Here is a 19,001-nt window from a genome sequence, read left to right on the forward strand (position 1 = left end):
CGAGACCACAGCTTTCCGAAGCGCTACGAGAAGCGCAGTTGAAAGGATGTGCGCTGAGCTGCTAGCAATCAGGTATACCTAACCTCCTCAAACAACGTCGCTCTCACCTGCAACAACGCAACAAGCTCCAGCACAAACCCCTGTAGAATGACCACGTTCGTCAGAACATGACTGAGACTAACCTCTTTGCCCTCCTGCTCCTTCCCCTCTTCTGTCTCCACCGCCTCCATCCCAACACTCTCAGTATATCCGTCTTGAGTCTCTCGCCCCTCATCATCGCCAGCAGCTCGGTTTCCTCTCTCCGCTCCAGCCTGCGTATCCCCCGCTTCCTCAATTCCCGATTCCCTGAGCGGAAAGCTGATCTTCCGCTTTAACAGCTCCACATCCGCAGCCTCAACGGCATCGCCTGTGACATCCGCCAAGGCCATACTAGGCTGCACCAACGCGCTGCCCACCGGCGATAGTGCCCTCGACGGTGCCGTCGAAGACACCGACGATGTCGGACTCACAACCGTCTTCAGACCGAGAATCGGCAGCGGTGGGGTTGGCGAGGCTAACCGCACACGCTGTCGGTCCATGCTCCCTCGCACGGGTGTACCTCTCGGCGACTGCGATCTTGCCGACATGGGCGTGCTGGTTCTTACATGTGCTGGGAGCTGCGGTGTCCAGCTGCCGGGCTTTATGGGTGTTGCGGTGCCTGATGGTGGGGTCGGACCCGGGACCGAGGCCATGGCTTGACTGATCTCTTCATGAATGTGGAAAGCTTGTTTCCGAGACTCGATGTGTTGGTCCAGGTCTGGTATCTCCTTTCTTAGAAGCTCAAGCTGGTGTTGCAAAGATTGCAGAACCGAGAGGATAGGGGGAGTGGCGTCGCGGGACCAGGTGGGCTGGCGGCGGGCGGTGTAGAGCTGTTCGAGACGGTGATCGCTATGGCTGTGACTGGGTGGAGTGGCCGCGGGTGAGAAGCAGTAATGTGTTGGATTGACGGCAAGCAGGCCCTCGAGCCGGAGGAAGGGACAGGATAGGAGAGCCACAAGTGCTTCTGTCAAGCTGAGATTCGTCTCCGTGTCATTAGTTAGGAAGGTCGAGAGCAGCCGCAACAGCACCTTCAACAATGGGTCCGAAGGGACAAGGTAGTGGTAGGTCGGTGGATTTGCCTCGCATAGGTCTTGTGATGGATCATCCGTGGCAGTCTCCGGATCAGAAAACCCAAGCTTATTGAGCCCCAGTAGCCGAGAAGAGCATGGATGAATTTCCAGAAGATTTTGCACATCCTGAAGCGTAGCTTCGTACGCTTCGTCCATTCCCGAATCACCTCCAAGGCCTTCTGCTAGCGCGAGGTAGGATGCCAGTTCTGCGTTCAAAGCGCCTATGGTGCGGTGAGGCTCGGTCATCTGCGTAGCAGAAGAGCCGAACAAGCGTGCATAACTCCAGTGCTTCCTCAGAAAAACTGAGATTAGCCTTAGCGCAGACATCAATGTCTGTGGATTCCGTGATTGACTGCTGCTAAGGATAAGGTCTGCTAGGTTGAATAGCGAAGGGTTCAGCCTATCTTCTTCGTTGTTGGCCTGGGTCAGCAGCATGAGCGACTCTCGGCGTTGAGCAGCGATAGGGGACAAGGGCGTCCGAGGCCTTGCAACATCCGCAAGGTCCGGTAAAGCCAGTAAATAAATCAGGACCATATGTATCAGCTCTGGATGGTCAAGAGTTTCAAGAAGACATCGGATGTAGGTGAGAACAGCAACGGCGGAGCCGCCATCAGCGTCTGAGGATTCCAGCACCGAGGGGTACCTAGCACGAAGTTAATCCGGGGGTAAATGTAACGGACAACAACACATACAGCAGCTGTCGCAGAAACAGCACTTGAAAGTGATCTAGCAGCGTCTGCCGGACGTCAATTGACTTGCAGTATTCCAGTAAATCTTGCCAAAAAGCTAGATACGACATGAAGGTATTCATGGGTACGTTGAACTGCGGCGATAACACGCTGTCTGCCTCCGGGGATGCTTCCATCTGCGCATAGTCCGACAGGGCTAGAATGGTTGGCAATTCGCCTCGAGCATGGGATATGGATAGCTTCCTGTTCAGGGTTAGAGTCTAGAATGGTGACTGGGCAGGCTAGAATTTATACCTGCTTAACTGGCTATACAATGCTCCTAGACCGCTAGCTATCAGTGTAGCCAGGTCACTTTCCACTATCCATTGCTCTAATACTGCCGACTTGGAGGCGGATTCGAAGATATACAGGAGTCCAGTCCTGGCAAAGTCACCAATCCGTCCCTCGTGATGCACATGGTCAACCAGGTGGTAGCAGAGAGGAAAGTCGTCTTTCTGTGTGACGTCGACGAAAGCAAAGTCTGGTTTGCCCTCCATCTCGGCAGCTATCTGGCTAGCGTTTGGCTTGCGGGTGCTGAACCACACTGGCAATATCTCTGGCTGCAGTCTAATCTTCGCCGCAATCCCGAACAACAGCTCCACGATCTCGCCTGTTGTGTCCTCTCCGCAGATTGCGTTGCCCGATCCAGAGACATTGCTAATGAAGGTCATCAGCGACTCTGCAAAAGGGGCATTGTCCAGAAAGTCCTCCTCGCTGTCCACGAGGGCGGCGAAGAAGGCCACGGCGTCCTTGATGATACGCTCATTGCGCGAGACATATGCAATCCTGGAGACCTTGGAGAAGATTTGCGAAGATGCTGCAAAGGACAGGCATAGATGCGGCTCGGGAGAGTGGGATTCATCGCGGAGTATCGAGGTTATGCGCTGGAGGCAGTTGCGGATAGTCTCTTCGGCTTGTGTGCCTGAGACGCGTTGCTTGCTCTTGTGCCAAACGTGCTACGCTAAGTCAGCGATAGCTGCTCCCCTGTGTTCAGAGCTGAAGTAGATACCAGAAGATGATCGTAGACCCGCTTGAAGCGCGCCAGGCGCTGCTGGGGGCTGTTCGAGGCGGATGGCTGTTTACTCTTCGGTGTGCCGACGCCGCCGATCAACCGCGTCCACTGTGCAATTGCTGTCAGTAACCTGTCTGGAGTGTTGATATGCTGTCGCAGTGCTCACAAAGTCCATGGCTGTCGTTGAGGCATCGGTGGTGTGGTTCGGTCAATGCGCGAGGTCGCGCTGTCACATGTTCAGCATCTGAAGCGAGTGCCAAATTCATGCTGGAGAGAATAAGTAACAGTTTTACTAGTGTTCAATCATCAGACATCGATGTGGGGATCGCTATTAACACTAGGTCCCCGCTGCTTGTGTACTTTCTCGAAGAAACACGCCATCTGAAACCCATGAAAATGCAGACAACGAACTTCCGGAAATCTAAATCCCATGTCTAGCATCCAACAGTGTGCGCCGAAACCTCCAATGCAGCCCAAACCAGATGTTGACCAGCGCTTAACGATGCTCCTCTTCCAACTCCTTGATGTATTTCACAAACGCCTTCTTGTGCACTAACCCGGCATATCTCCCATCCTTCAAAACACACAGGTACCTCAGCCCCAACTTCACGAATGCCTCATACACTAGATCCATCGGGCTGTGCACATCTAACGCGACAGGTGCAGGATCAATATACGGCGTGAAATCCGTCGGGTCCGGCTCCTCTCCCGCCCCTGGATCCTCCAGCCCATTCCACCGCACTTGAGTGCTCATGAGACACAGGCTTTTATCCTCGTTCTCCAGCTTGTCGAGTGCAAACTCGAGGTCAGGGGCCGGTATGAGGCCAACCAGGATGCCTTCTCGGACGATAGGGAGTCCGCCGTCCAGCTCGCCGGCCATGTGGAGGTGGTCGACCTTCTGGCGAAGCTCTCTGCCGGGAACGAGGGGTGAGACGGTGATATCGATGACGCGCTCTTCGCGGGCACGGCGTGTGATGTCACCAAGCTCTGTGGTGAAGACGGGTCGGACTTTGTTGTCAAGGAAGGGATAAGAGTTCATGTCGGTCAGCAAGTCCTGCTTTTGTCAGAAAAGATGACCTTGCTATGTCAGGGGGACAACATAGGCTTACGTAGATACTGAGGGGTTCAATAGCGTCGGCGGTCCACTTTGCCACTAGCACGCCGAGCGAGAATGGAAGCACGTGCTCTAAGCTCCCGGTAAGCTCGAAGAGAATGACGGCGAGGGTGACTGAGAGGCGGGTGACACCACACATCGTCGCTCCAGCTGCTACCATTGCGTAAACGCCCGGCACGACGCACATCTCGGGAGCATCATTGGCATTGCAGGTGCCAAACAAACCCGTATCGTAATGATGAAGTGCCAGATACTGAACGATGTGCCCTACCAGGCGTCCGAAGAGACCTCCGACGACCATAGATGGGACATAGATTCCAGCAGGGACCTTGATGCCGAACGTGATGACTGTAAGGAAAGCTTTGATGACGAAAGCTATACCCAGGACGCCAATAACGTACGGTATCTGCTCTTTCGTAGGGCACAAGCCAGATCCGGAGGTGGTGAAGGCGTCACAAGGGCTGGCAAGTTCGAACAGCAGTTCCGTGACGGGAAGTCTAGTATATCGGTTCCAGAAGCTGAGGAGACCAGTCAACAATGCAACGAGGAGAACCTCAAACATCGGCCACTTCTTGATGATCGGGAGCCGACGGAATGTCCGAGCCCAGATCCGTGATGCCTTGATGAAGAAGGCTCCTAGAGCGCCTCCAAGGATGCCAACAAGGATGAAAGCGACGATCTCAAACCCTTGCCAGTCGGTGAGGTACTTTACTTGGAATAAGACAATCTTGTGATTACCGTACGGATTGAGGAACTTCAAAGACAATGCTGATGCCTAGGTAAAGTCAGCCGGACCGCGACTTTACACAGGCAGAGACCGATTCTTACAATGCAACAGAAAAAGGTGCGGAAAAGTGTCTTAGGTGGGAAGTAGTAGCTGACTTCCTCCAAGCTGAACAGAACACCTCCAAGCGGCGCGCCAAAGGCTACTGCTACGCCGCTTGCTGCACTTGCGCTGAGTATCTCGCGACGCTTGCCATCATTGTGATAGTACTTCGAAAACAGACGGCTTGTGATATTTCCAATGCACGTAGCGATGTGCACATAGGGTCCCTCTTTACCGAGGCTGAGTCCGGACGCGACGCTGAGAATTAATGCAAGTGTCTTGATCACGAGTGTTCTGACGCCCAAATAACCGTGCAACACAAAGCCGCTTAGGATCACTTTGACCTCCGCCACACCACTTCCAGCAGCGGAGTAGTATACCATCGGCGGTCGATTTTGCGATTCGGCATACCTACGCGTTGGACTGAGGCTTCGCTTCCTCCCCTCAGCGTCTCGGTCAAGCTTCCGGTTGTCGGCGCCTAGGTTCTCATCGAGGGTCGATAAGGATATAGCAGAAGGAATGATGGTCTTGGAAGTGAGAGTCAAGGCGCAGGACAGAAGCGCGAGTATCACCACAGAGAAGACAAAAGCCGCATATTGGAGATACTGGTCATCCATCCTGCCCGTGCTGATGCGCTCCGACCAGTGCGTCCACAGCTCGCACGTGCTTGCACCAGAACAGCATATCTTTTTGTTGTGATACCACTTTGTGCTGCAATATCCGGACTTGAAGTCGAAGAGCGTGCTCTCGGTGACGTTCACGAAGTAGGCCACACAAGCAGTGAGACATCCGATAATGGCAACCAGTATCCAGCCCTGAGCTCCATCCAGCCATGCCAGTATTCGGCCTCGGAAATCCTTCCTGCTGCGCAAGGCTTTCACGCGGTAGGCATCGGCGATGCTGTCGTGCACCCAGTCCGTCGAAGTAAACTGGTCGTACCATACGCGGTCATCTTGGTAAAACGAAGTCTTCGAGTCCTGGAGGTGCGAGTCGGCCCCTTGAGCGAAGTGTTAGCTATGGCAGCAAGCGGTGACGCTCTCAGAGTATTTACCTGACTGCTGTCTTTGGCTGACACCAAGAGCGTTCACCAGCCTAGTGCTGAACAGGCGGTCTCTGTTTGAGCCATGTCGACTGTGGTGACGCGGAAGCTTGAAGCTGCTGTTCCTTGTTGCGAAGGGTTTGGGTGTGCCTGGTATAGAAGTGGGTACGCTCTTGTAGCTGTACTGCCTCAACTGCGAGTCACTGTTTGCGAGCAGACTCGAGGTCTCGTCGACATCTCGGTGATTGGATATACGGCTGCGGAGGTTGAGGTCGGAGGCTCGGGCAGATCGGGGTCTGCGTGAGGCTAAGGGAGACGTGGGTGTTGTTGTGTTACTTTCCGCGTCATCGTCTGGGTATCCTTCTGGAGCGTCGCCATAACTACTCTCCCGGCTGAAGAACGAAGCTACGGACTTGGGCATCGTGCCTTACTTACCGTAAGGCAGCCGGGAGGACTGTTCACTACGAGTTCGGAGCCAGAGGACAAAGGTTAGTAGATAAAGCTGGATAAGAGGCAAGGGGGGAGGTGATCTGCTGCAGCACTATTCGTAGAATGATCATCATCCCCATGTCTCGACGACGGGGGAAGTCTCTAGGCACGAGGCAGCATCTGCTGGGCCGCAGTCCATTGTGGTGGCTGTCATGTTTCAGTTGGCTTCGCCCAGCCAAGCCGAAGGAATACCCTCCGCAAAACGAGGAAGGCTAAGGACTTGCTATCCCTTCTCGAGGGCATGGCGCTTGTGGGCTCTGCAAGATGATGCTGAAATGGTACTTTGGATTGTTACCGAGGGCAACGGCTTGTACGCGAAGCAATAGTGAGCCAGATGGGTGACGAGCTAAAGGGAGCACCTGACAGCGGCATCTTTTTTTCGACGCGCCGCAGCCTGCACGTCACGCATCTCATCCCGTCTCGGCTCCGGCAGACGGGCAGGCTGCCGCTGGAAAAGCGGGAGATCTCGCTGGAGCGCGGGATCTTGCAGACAGCGGGACTTTTTCCGCACGCAGGTCGATTGGGTCAATCTCAGAATCGCTCCTTGCCGATTGCTGTAACGTATCACCTCGACTTCAGAAACCACAGACGATGACCCGGGGAGTTGATGTTGGCAGCATTCGCGGTTCTGAGCATGACCAGGTGTTCCTGAGACCATCACCGCAGCCATGACGGTACATAGCCCAAATGGCGGCACTAAAATGGTATCGGTGCCGAACCAGTATCCAAACTCCTCATCCGGCAACCCAGCCTCGACTTCTAGAACGAGACATTGATTTCCAAGCCGGAGTCAACACGCAGAGCTCAATACTGTTGACCGGAGGGCAAGTTCTCCAGCAGTCAATCCAGGCGTACCGCACGATCACGTGCATAGCTTCCTTACTTCGAGAGTCCATCTAAACTCCATAAATTCCCAAAGAGCTGAGAGTAAGCTTCTCGCACATTCAAACCGGCACGAGGACTGCACAGCGTCAGCAAGACGCGCCCAGCTGAAGACATGGTCGCCAACTACAGTCAGTTCATCCTCTTCGGGGACTCGATAACCGAGCAGGCCACCTCTCAGGAGCGTGGCTTTGGGTTTGCCGCCGCTCTCCAAGCAGGTACGACGAGCGGAACTACTGCGGTTCCGGTTTGGCCCAATATCTCTCAATTGCCAGGCGTCAACTTTGCGGGCAAAGGCAGCTACTGACGTACCGCAAGCGTACATCAGGAAGCTCGACGTAGTCAATCGAGGCTTCAGGTACGCTCTCGTCGATTACGTGGCTCTTCGCTCTCTGCTAATCATTGGAGTGGCTACAACACGAATGGAGCGTTAAAAGTCCTTCCCCAGTTTCTACCTTTGCCGGACCAAGCGAGCATCCGATTCATGGTGGGTGGCGTATCCGCAAATAAATCAATACAACTTTTGCGCTCCTGCTTACGTTCCTTTTACAGACGGTATTCTTCGGGGCCAACGATGCCATTGCCAAGGAGGCCAATAACGGTCAATACGTACCCTTGGAGGACTTCAAAAAGAATCTTCAACAGCTCTTGCAGCACGAAGCTGTGAAAGCCCACAATCCCCGGCTGATACTGATCACACCACCTCCAGTCGACGAGTATCAGCTTGAGATGGCCGACAAAGCTAAGGGCTACGACACGAGCCTGCAGCGCAGAACCGCTGAGCGTACGAAGAGCTACGCAGACGCTGCTCGTGATGTTGGCAGGGAGTTAAACATTGCGGTGCTGGACATCTGGACAGCCTTCATGCTGAAAGCCGGATGGAAGCAAGGCGAGCCTCTTTTGGGATCGCTAAAGTTACCTCGATCGCCAGTGCTCGGCGAACTGTTGTACGACGGTATGTTTGCTCCGGTAGCTGTGGAGGATGGCAGCGGTCGTTGACTTGCGGCGGTTAGGACTCCATCTTGCTCCTGCGGGCTATCGCGTGCTATTTGAGGAAACAATGAAGCTCATTCAAGAGACTTGGCCAGATCAGATGCCGGAAAAGCTGCCGAGGCCGTTTCCTGCTTGGGATGACCCGGATAAATCTATAAATCTTCCTCCATAAGAGACAGAGATACTGCTAAGATAGATTAGAACGTAGAGGTATGAGACCCGGGCGCTCTTAACGCACTTAGAGCACGGCAACATTACGGAGTAGATACAGGAATAAACCTCGTTAGGTGTCCGTTCTCTATGACTGAAGAGGAGCTATCGTGGTGCTCCGCATGATAAAGCCATCAGTGCCATTCGTTGACGAAGATCGGCCATTTCTTGGCGCGATTTTGTGTGAGACCTCTGACCTCGCCGACATCTTTTGAGTACCTTGCCTTACCTTACACACCAGCAATTGCAACGTCAGCCACACAGGATCCGTCCCAGGAGCAGTACCTTCCTATTGTCGCCCTGCCTCGCACCGCTGCTCGCACGCTTCTACACTTTGAAACTACGTCTTCCTAACTCATCACCCGCCTGCGCCGCTCCAGCGCCGCATTGACAGTCCCGTACTCTCACCTACAGAACGATTTACCTCCCAAGGCCAAGGCCCGGAAACCTGCACTACCCTATCACGCTCGCCAAAGAATCCAGGTGTCCTTTTCTACAAAGTCCCATCATCCTCCCTACGACTGTACCGGTAGCTGCCACTGCACCGCCCTTCACTCGCACGGCCCACTTGAGTCGAGCTCGTACATCAACCCGTAATACCAGCTGAAGCTACCAACGTCGTTACCACAAACTCCCCCGAATCAGAGTACAGTACGGAAGCTGTGGGGATCGCACATACTGTTACGGCAGGCCCGCTCGGTGGGGTCCCAGGTGGGGAGTTGGGCCCACATCAACCCTAACCGCGCTCGATCAAGGCTCTTGCGAACGTTGAAGTCCGCCTTCGGCCAGGATCTCGGGGATGTGAGCACAGCTGGGAAGGACTTTCTCCTTGTCCGTCTTTTTCCGCGGTGGCATATTCCATTCCAGACTGTGGACAGGCATCACTCTCCTTAAGTCGGCCAATGTTGGTGATGGACCCACAGACAGCCGCTTTTACACCCCGAGACGAGCTCTGGCGCATCCAGTCCGACATGCTTCGAGTCCACCAAACTCAATCAGACCACGCCGAACGTCTGTCACGGCTTGAACGACGTCAAGAGGAGGATGTCCGGTTGAAATCAGTCTGGGGCTCATCCTCCCCTTTCCCGAGCGTCTTGGGCGGCACGCCTCAGCATGGTAAGCAGAGAGATCAGAGTCACTGTTGCACTATCTGTGCTGATCATTTGTGCCAGGGCCGATCCAGCAACCTACAGCAGACGCCTTCTCCGGCTTCGATGACCAGCAAAGTACCTTAATCGGGAGCTTACACCTCGATGCGGATGACGAGCCCAGACGGATAGGTGCATCATCGAGGGCGAACAGCGTCCGATTTGATGAAAGCGCTAACCAGGGCCACTGGGCACACGCTTCGAGGACCTCGGTGGATCTCATTCCAAGGACAGGTAGTGGGCTTGGCGGACATGCCATGATTGAGCGAACGTACTCGCACAAGTCGGATGGACGCCAAAGCTCCGCAGGTCAATCGGTCCATTCAGCAACGTCGGGACGTGCCAACAGCCTTGGCTTGGACACAGCTTTTGGTGTTCAGTCTGCCCCGTCGCCTATGGACGTACCCGGTCTGGCTCCTGGCCTATTCATCCTGGGCTCCGTTCCTTCAATTATACGATGTTGGCTAAGCACGAAGTTCAAGCACGACACGCTCCTTTACGCTGCCGTATGCACCGGCTCATACACCTCATTCATTGACATTCGCTTGGTTGACCATCTTGGCTTTCGTGACCAGGTTACCCGGGAGACTGACGGCAACCGCAGAATCAAGCTCGCAATGTATCTGCCTGAAGCAGTGCCCCATCCAGCGTCTTCTCGCTCAAACAGCCCCGCGCCCCAGCTACCATCCCTGACCGTGGACTTCACTGTCGTCGATAGGACAGGGGCCGATGGAGATTCTAAAGCAATTCAAGTATTCATTGGCTCTGATATGTTGAGGGCCCACAGTGCAGATATTCTGTTCTCTTCCAACACTCTGACACTCTTCGATGACGACCGCAGTAAGCTATCCATACCGCTTGTCCGACCCGAAGACGACCGCACTTTTAAAAGTCTCTACATCACCAGTGGTCCTGTGCCATCCGAATCGGCCCTGAAAGGACTCGGACAAACACCTGAACCGCCTTCTGCAGTCGAAGATACAGTCCGTCCAGAGGAAATTCTACCTTCAGCACCTGCAATTGTGCCCGAGTGGAGAACTTCTTCACCCGCTGTTAGGGATCTCCCTTCACCGAAATCCGAGGCAGAGCCAAGTGTAGCACAGACTAGATCCGCCGCAAGCGAAATTAGTCAAGTGGACCTGCCGAGCCGTCGGAATCTTGATCATCGACCTCTACTAGGTCCCCTTCACACGAAGGCTGAGGCAAAGGACAATGCTGAGTCGAGTTCTACAAGTAACACGCTGTCCCGGTCAGGCTCGTCGCCCGCCATCTGGAGCAACTGGCGGCGAGACGACAGCAAACCCAACGCTAGTACAGGAGCAGGTTACCAACGGCGGGATCAGGGCATCAAGGTCCTCAAGCCAGTGAGGTCCACTTCACGGGTCTTGTCTGGCGGCACCGGTTCCCCAGCGTCCGGTCAGTCTCGCTTCTTCGATGATGGCCGGCGAAGGACGAGCGTTGTCTCTGCCAATGAGGCAGGGGATGCGCAGACCAAACTCGGCGTTGTAGGCGACAAGGCGAAGGAGAATGGTGCTGCTACCAACAAGCCAAGGCCAACGAATGTTATTGGTAGCGCTTTCCCTTGGCTGAACTCTGGTGGACAATCGAAGTGAGGCACGCTATTCTATGGTTTACGACAAGGGTTCTCACTTTTCTGGCAACATGTACTACTATCGGCATTGATTCTGAGCGGCCTTGGTCTCCCACTTAGTAGAAAGGTCAGTAGGGGCCTGACTGTGGCCTTGAATGGCCCAAACCGCCATGAAGCAGGTGCTCTCGAGCCTGGCTGGCGTGTATTGAGTAGGATGTTACGGGATAGTCGGGCGACGTGATCCCCGCATGTACTCTACATAACAGAATCAGAGATTCAAAGAGACTAACGGTCGATGACTCCGACAATGCACACCGCGCGTCCTGGGACCTGTCATGTTCTCAACTACGCAGTTCACTTCACGGTGGGCTCTGTCCGCCTCGATCGGGGTCACCACTCACCACCTTAACCCTGCTCACCATCACTCGCTTCAACCACAGTTAGAAGCCCTTCACGCGATACGTGTTGCCTGACATGCCGTTTCGCCCATGTTGTACCGTCCATTCACTTCGTCTCGCCGCCGGCGGCTTCCACGCGTAGCCGCGTCAAGCCATCGTTCTTCACGCGCCGAACCGCTGGCATTCCCAGATGTGCTGCTATGCGCGTGATTTCGTCTCTCATGGGTCGCGTTTCGACTCGGACTTGGCTCAGTGTGTGTCGGTGAGATGACCGCGTCAGCTGGTGGTGAGGCGTGTATGAGAGGCGGCGCTTCCGGAAGGGACGTCGTCGGCAACATCACAAATTCCGTGTCTGAAAACTCAGGCTCTCCCCAAACAGCAACAACGCCGAACATTCGCGTACCAGTCCTCCGCTTGGGCAAGAGCGCTGGAAGGCAGTTCACGGACCCTGCCCGCAAGTTCACTTCATCACGGACCCATACGTCTGCCTCTGGAGCTGCTTGTTGTAGCTCCTCCGGCAGGCTCTACTACTTCACCACGGCCTCCGCAAAGAAGCGCAAGCTTACGCCAGTAGCCGCCTTGGACCAAGACACAAACCGCTCACAAACCCCGTCGTCAATTCTGAATGGAGACTCCGCCCTAGCTTCCCCACGACATTCTCCATACCCGCCTTCATCCATTTCCCGAACCTCAGCCTCACCTCCCCGCCTCATATCTCCACACCTGCAAAGCCCGACCCCGGGCGCGTCCTCCGCAGCAGACAGCTCTTCAAGAGACATAGGCTGTGCTGTAACAGGCTCACCGAGCTCCGCCTACGCCGGTTTGACCTTAGACAATAGCTTCGGGGACACAGCAGGGCAAGAAAGGAAAGGCTCCATGACACAGGCAATCAGTAGGAGGAGGGACTCCGATAGCTCCGACGATCTTCAGGTTCAGAACCCGAACGACATAGCGGTTCTCCGAGCCGCCCCTCGCTCTACTTCACCAGCAAAACGCACTGCGTCGGAGATGGAGGATGGCCACGATACACAGAGCAGAGAACACATGGATGTCGATCCCCCTTCTACACCATACGCCGGTCCAGAGCCCGTCAGAGGCGGTGCGGAGACTAGAACCACACCCCCATCATCCGGTTCGAAAATTGTGCAGAGGCATCAGCGCTCAACTTCAGTGGATATGCTAGCCAATGAGCAGCGGTCTGGTGAGACCAACCGATATACCGCAGCTTCAGAGACAAGCTCTACCTCAAATCAAGGATCCAGTACGGCCAGCACTTCAGCCACTAGCTACGAGCCGTCCCCGCCGGCTAGCTCGATGTTTCCAACCACTGATGGCACCGCTGCCGCGGGCCAGGTTCCTTCCGTCGATGAGCAGATCTCTTTAGTCACACCATTGCTCGCTGAGCCGCTTCAGGAAGGCCAGAAGGGCTTCATTGTGTCGGCTCGTTGGCTCGCTCGAGTGATGGCTCGCAGCACCGAGGGTCAAAGGAGCAATGAATATCCGAAGGAAGCGAGCGAAGGGGAGATCGGGCCAATAGACAGCTCGGACCTCGTTGACGGTAGGAGAACAAACATTCCGGCTTCTGTGAGGCGATATTTCAAAGTTGCTGACCTTGCGGCGAAAGCTCATTTTGATGAGCGCCTCATAGATGAGAAGGGTGATCCCTTCATACCACTCAAACCTGGTTTGCGCATGAATGACGATTTCGAGGTCTTTCCTGAAAAAGCTTGGGCTTGGATGCTGCAGTGGTACAGCGTGGCGGAAGGATCGCCATCCATTGTGCGCTACGTACACAATACTAGTCCTGAAGACGCGGCTATCCAAAATCTGCAATATGAGCTCTATCCACCGATATTCACCATCCAGAAGCTGAGGAACGATACACATGGCTTTTCGCAGCAACTATTGAAGGATGCGCAGCGCAATGCACCCAGGGTCGTCGGGAGCCGAAATCAGCTGTTCCAGGATTTCCTGGGTCAGGCCAAGGCTGTAGCGGACATCGATCGCAAGACGAAGGTTCAGCTCTGGAGAGTCATTGTGCCGATATCGACCGGCTCCAGCGAGGAGCAGACTAATGGCCAGTCTGGTATGTTGACGCCCGCCACCTCTCGCAGCGGCTCTCAATCGCCTCCGCCTGTTGCAGCACCACCCCCGAAGCTCCTTATTGACATTGCTACTTTCACTGCCATGGCCGAGGGTACTCAGCGTGAAATGGTCGATGCCAAGGACGAGACTATGAACGAGAAGTACAACGGTCACCTGAGGCTTGATACAGTTGGTCTTGCCCAGGACCAGGTTCTCATTCTGGAAGAGCAAATCCGCAATGTGCCCGGTGATGAATTTGTATCCGATGCTGCACGAAAGGCTGCCAGCAAGAATGGCATTTCGTTGAAACCGGGCACCACGGACCAGGTCATAACAGCGTCCGGAAGGAGTACTCCTGCGCCCTCTGGACCTATCACGCGAGGCAGAGCAAGAAAGGACGGCAGGACTCGTGGCACCGTAGGCCTGATCAATCTCGGCAACACCTGCTACATGAACTCTGCTCTGCAGTGTATTAGAAGCGTCGAGGAGCTGACCATGTACTTTCTTGGTGAGCTTGATCTACTGTGTCGCGCTTCCGGCACCACGCTAATGAGTAGCAGAGGAACAGTACAAGAAAGATCTCAATCCCAGCAATCCGCTTGGTTACGGCGGTGGGATGGCGAAGGCATACGCCGGCCTGCTAGCGAGCATCTACAGTGACGCAAACATATCCTCCTTCTCGCCCAAAGCTTTCAAGGGCGCACTGGGCAAAGCGCAGCCCATGTTCTCTGGGTACGGTCAGCAGGACTCTCAGGAGTTCCTCAGTTTCTTGGTGGACGCATTGCACGAAGACCTCAACCGCATTCAGAAAAAGCCTTACGTCGAGAACCCGGAATCCGATGACAAGACTGTTAATGATCCAGAGGCCATCCGTGCACTTGGTGAGAAATTTCGTGAGATACACCATGCTCGCAACGACTCTGTCGCAACAGACCTGTTCAGCGGTTTCTACAAGAACACTATGGTTTGTCCCGAATGTGACAAAGTCAGCATAACGTTCGATCCCTTCTCTTTACTCACTCTACAACTTCCAATCGAGCAGACTTGGCAGCACACTGTGTTTTTCTCACCGTTGCACCAGCCTCCCATGCAGATCGATATCGACATCGACAAGAACGCAACCATTCGAAGCCTCAAGGAATACGTTGCGAAGAGAGTACCTGGCCTGAAGTGGAATCGCTTGATGGTTGCCGAGATTTACAGCCACAAGTTCTACAAGATCTTCGAGGACAACAAGACCCTAGCCGAGCTCAACATCCAGTCAAGAGACGACATCGTAGTCTACGAGCTCGAGCATGTTCCGAGCAATTTTCCTCCGCCAAAGAAGAGGCAGGGTAAGGTGCGATCGATGCTTAGCTTCGGCAACAACAATTCGTCGGACGAGGAGGTCCCCGATAACAACTCTCCGCTCGCTGACCGAATGGCGGTGCCAATATTCCATCGGATACCGCAGCCAACGGCATACAGTTCGTCCACGGCGATGAAGCTTTGGCCGGCTTTCATAACGATCACCCGGGAGGAAGCACAGAACTACGACGAGATCCTTCGTAAGGTTCTGGGCAAAGTTGCCACTATGACTACCAAGGACATTTTGACAGAAGACAACTCTCGATATGGAACGCTCGCTTCGAGAAATAGCTCGGACGCTATTCTTACGACTGACGACGACGCTTCTTCCAACCTCGACCCTGCGGTACAAGCTAGATCCGTCGAGGGCGAAGACAGCGTTGTCGATGTATCAATGACGGAGCCTGCGGAGTCTATGGAGCAGCCTACTGAGGCTATGGACAGCTCTGGCGAAGCTGAGGTTCCCGGCTCGAAGCCGGCGCATCCAGTGCTGGAGCCGGGAAGCTTCATCCAACCCGGACTCAGATACTTGTTCGATATCAAGTACGCGAAAAAGGGCAACGAGCTGATCCAAACCGGATGGAGTGCCATTGACGGCAACAAGGACTACCCGCTGATCCAATCACGCGTTCCGTATAACGAGCGCCGACGGTCATCGACTGGCAGCGGTAGTTACAAGTCGTCCGCCAGCGACGAGATGACTGATCCACGTGATATCCCGACACATTCGGCGGATCCGAACGACTCTGGCAACGAAAGTGACAACAGCCTCCCTCCAATCAACCAGATCATCCAACGCCCTCTCCAGCAAACCCGGCAGAAAGCCAACCGTGTGGGCGGCAGGCGCATCACAACATACTCGCGGAAGTCCAAGCGTCCAACCGCGGCTCCGGTGGCTGGACTCCGTGGCGGCCTTGGTAGACAGCCCTCCGCAGAGCCAGATGGCGACTCGGCCCTAATTTGCCTCGGCGAAGCCATCATCTTGGACTGGAACCCTGAGGCTTACGAGTCGCTCTTCGAAGGCGTGAACAACGACGACATGCGCGGTCAAGAGACTTGGGCACAGATGACGACGCTCCCAGACCCGGAATTAGCGGAAAAGAAAGCGAAACGCGCCGCGCGGAGAAAACATGGTATCACGCTTGAGGATTGCTTCGCCGAGACGGCGAAAGGAGAGATCCTGTCCGAGGAGAATGCGTGGTACTGCAATCGTTGCAAGGAGCTGCGCCGCGCAAGCAAGACGTTGGAGATATGGACGCTGCCGGATATCCTGGTCATCCATTTGAAGCGGTTCAGCGCGAACAGGGGTTTCAGGGACAAGATCGACGTGCTGGTGGATTTCCCAACCGAAGGCTTGGATCTCAGCTACCGCGTCGGGCTCAAAGAGGGCAAGGAGACCATCTACGACCTTTTCGCGGTAGACAACCACTATGGCGGTCTTGGCGGTGGCCACTACACGGCGTTTGCACAGAACTTCTACGACAAGCAGTGGTACGAATACAACGGTAAGCCCCTCCTTCTTTCCCATCCGCCCTCTCCCTCCCACCCCCTTCACAAGACTATTCTAACACAAACCCCCAGACTCCCAAGTATCCCAACGCAGCGCCGCCCACTCGGTCACCCCAGCCGCCTACCTCCTCTTCTACCGCCGCCGCTCTCCCACCCCTTTAGGCCCGCCCTACCTCCAACACCTCGTCGCCAAATCCCACCACGCCTCCGAAGCACCCTCTGAGGCCTCGTCGCGGCAGAATTCCCCAAAAGGCCTCCGGCTCGACGGCCCGGCTTCCTCGCCGACGTCGTCGAGCGCCTTACCAGCAGGAGCAAGAGCCGGAGCCGCAGCGCAAGCCGCAGCGGGAGTCCTTCGAAGCGCTGGTTCTGGGACCGGGGTGGGTCTGATGGGAATGGAGGGGGAGGAGGAGGTGGTGGAGGTGGTGGGTAGTATTGAGAGGCCGCCCGGGTATGTGGAGGATGAGGGCGTGGGGCTGGATGAGGCGGACGAGCTTGGTGGCCTCGAGGACGACACGATTGAGGACGAGGAGCCGCCGGCGTATTCAGCGGGGCTGGGCGGTCTGATGGGCCGGGCCTCCGGACAGGATTGGACGAAGCCGGGCTGGAACTGGGACGGCACGATGAATAGGCATGCTGCGGGAGCGGCGCTGGGCAGTGACGATGAGGCCGGAGACGCGGCGAGTGATACGGCGGCTAATGGGAGTAACGCGGGAGACTCGCTCGGCGATCGGATGCTTGAGGATTTCGGCGATGAGATGGGGCCGAGGCCTGGGAATGTCAGTCCCATGTCTACCGAGGAGATGCCGGATCTGGGGGGCGAGATGGGGGATCCGCCCGTTGCGGAGGTGAGATTGGAGGAGGAGTGGAAGGAGGGCAAGGATGAATGAGTGGTGAAAATCGAGGGAGGAAGGAGACGATGTGAGATGAAAACATGATGGGTGCGTTGTGCTGCTTTCGGGTGCATCTTCTTGTCACTGCATCTTTTAGCGCCTTTTTTTTTTGCGAGCATGGCATCGCTAGGGCGGCTTGTCGTGAGTAGAACTAAAACGAGGTAGACCTTAGAAGTGTTAACGTTGCGATGATTTGCTTTACCTAGTGGTTGATGAAGGCAAATACTCTAGTAAGAGCTCAGATTGTTGTAATGTTCAGTCTCTCAGCGCCTGCACTCCACCTGGATTCTTCCTTCGCATCAAGTATCACGACACCAACCCGTGTGAACACTCTATCATCCAATGGACCAACAGGGCATAAAGCTAGGAAATTGCAATTCCGCTGGCCGAAGCTCCCAGGTAATAGCCCTATCCTCAGACAGTACAACGAATCGCTCCTCAGTACGCGACCAAGACCAACATCATACAGTTCCTCCAGCACATCTGGTTGCAAACCTGCGTTAGCCCCGTTCTTTTCCAAGTAAAAGGTCGTGTTCCCAAAAACTTTACAAAAAGAATGTGCTTCAACTAAGGTGCCGCACAGCTCCAGGAGCCCTTCCGACACCGGTCCAGTACGATCGAGCTCTGTTGAGCACTGCAAATCGGTTGTTTCTATGCCAGCGCCCTCTAGTCCTTGCGCTTCTGGCCCTGACCAACTGTATAAGACGGGTCCTTCAACAGAAGCCCAAGACCATGACGGCGCACGATAGCGGGTTGGTCTACGGCAGCTACCGAGCTCAGCGGCCCACAATAGGCCTTCCGGTAAGCAGGCCTTCCAGAGATCTGCTAGGTATCGCACGCAAGTACCCCTTGTACCCGCCTGGCGATCCCGGAGAGCGCTGGTAATCTGTCTGCCTCTTTTGTCAACCAGCGAATTGTGTACAAAGACACAATAGTATGCCATGCCCTTATCACAGCTTGCAGACTCTGGGCGCCATTGCGATCAAGGCTTTTGGCGAAGAGGTGTTTGGTGCCGTGTTTGGTGCCGCCCGGCGGCCGCAAACCAGTATGGCAACAGCACCACCTTTCTCATTGCATTCCCAGACAACTTCAAAATCCGCGAAATGGATCACCCGAGCGGGCAAATAGAATTCTTGTAGAACCCAGGATCGCGAGAGCAGAGGAAGACTAGCCGTGTATTCCGGGTACGGTTTGTCGTACTTCTGGTAGGAGCTGTGAGCAATCATCTCTCGGACAAAGACTGTAATACGGATTTCGCCCATATGCGCTGCGAGTCGAATTGGCGCAACTGTTTTCCTAAACAAGCCTCCACATGCGTCTGCAGAGGCCGTAGCTGCGATGGTCAGGTACAAGTTCCCGTACACGGCTTCCATTTTGGCGGATTCCGTGGCCCAGTCTTCTGGATCGTCCTGAACTACACAAAGGGAGTCGATCCAGATGTACTTCACTCCCAGGTTGCGGGTCACTGTGATGGCATCCTCGAATGTCTGTGGGAGGCTATGCCAGTGCATTCCTTCCTATCTCGAGCGAATAGTACTCATTGTGGTTGTGAGCGGCTGTAACGTACCCCAGCAGTAGCCCAGACAAGTGTA

General features: G+C 55.0%; 6 protein-coding genes across 6 annotated transcripts; 3 read left to right on the plus strand and 3 right to left on the minus strand.

The window, feature by feature from the left end:
• Window positions 1-68: 68 nt before the first annotated feature.
• Window positions 69-3,063, minus strand: W97_03726 (uncharacterized protein; the record flags this gene model as incomplete). Its single annotated transcript, XM_007781621.1, has 5 exons — window positions 69-1,791; window positions 1,841-2,080; window positions 2,132-2,832; window positions 2,886-2,996; window positions 3,055-3,063. 5 exons carry the CDS (start codon window positions 3,061-3,063, stop codon window positions 69-71), a joined length of 2,784 nt encoding a protein of 927 aa, XP_007779811.1.
• Window positions 3,064-3,384: 321 nt separating this feature from the next.
• W97_03727 (uncharacterized protein) lies at window positions 3,385-6,288 on the minus strand (the record flags this gene model as incomplete). Its single annotated transcript, XM_007781622.1, has 4 exons — window positions 3,385-3,942; window positions 3,998-4,777; window positions 4,831-5,796; window positions 5,863-6,288. The coding sequence occupies 4 exons, from the start codon at window positions 6,286-6,288 to the stop codon at window positions 3,385-3,387; spliced, it is 2,730 nt and encodes a 909-aa protein (XP_007779812.1).
• A 1,065-nt stretch (window positions 6,289-7,353) lies between these two features.
• W97_03728 (uncharacterized protein) lies at window positions 7,354-8,403 on the plus strand (the record flags this gene model as incomplete). Its single annotated transcript, XM_007781623.1, has 5 exons — window positions 7,354-7,456; window positions 7,557-7,596; window positions 7,647-7,725; window positions 7,791-8,193; window positions 8,252-8,403. 5 exons carry the CDS (start codon window positions 7,354-7,356, stop codon window positions 8,401-8,403), a joined length of 777 nt encoding a protein of 258 aa, XP_007779813.1.
• A 940-nt stretch (window positions 8,404-9,343) lies between these two features.
• W97_03729 (uncharacterized protein) lies at window positions 9,344-11,202 on the plus strand (the record flags this gene model as incomplete). The annotated part of the gene is made up of 2 exons (XM_007781624.1): window positions 9,344-9,557; window positions 9,614-11,202. The coding sequence occupies 2 exons, from the start codon at window positions 9,344-9,346 to the stop codon at window positions 11,200-11,202; spliced, it is 1,803 nt and encodes a 600-aa protein (XP_007779814.1).
• A 1,420-nt stretch (window positions 11,203-12,622) lies between these two features.
• On the plus strand, window positions 12,623-17,406 carry W97_03730 (uncharacterized protein; the record flags this gene model as incomplete). Its single annotated transcript, XM_007781625.1, has 4 exons — window positions 12,623-13,136; window positions 13,203-14,171; window positions 14,224-16,515; window positions 16,592-17,406. The coding sequence occupies 4 exons, from the start codon at window positions 12,623-12,625 to the stop codon at window positions 17,404-17,406; spliced, it is 4,590 nt and encodes a 1,529-aa protein (XP_007779815.1).
• Window positions 17,407-18,359: 953 nt separating this feature from the next.
• On the minus strand, window positions 18,360-18,920 carry W97_03731 (uncharacterized protein; the record flags this gene model as incomplete). The annotated part of the gene is made up of 1 exon (XM_007781626.1): window positions 18,360-18,920. One exon carries the CDS (start codon window positions 18,918-18,920, stop codon window positions 18,360-18,362), a length of 561 nt encoding a protein of 186 aa, XP_007779816.1.
• Between the last annotated feature and the right edge of the window lie 81 nt (window positions 18,921-19,001).

This window comes from Coniosporium apollinis (genome assembly GCF_000281105.1).
Source record: "Coniosporium apollinis CBS 100218 chromosome Unknown supercont1.15, whole genome shotgun sequence".
Classification (NCBI taxonomy): Eukaryota; Fungi; Ascomycota; class Dothideomycetes; genus Coniosporium; species Coniosporium apollinis.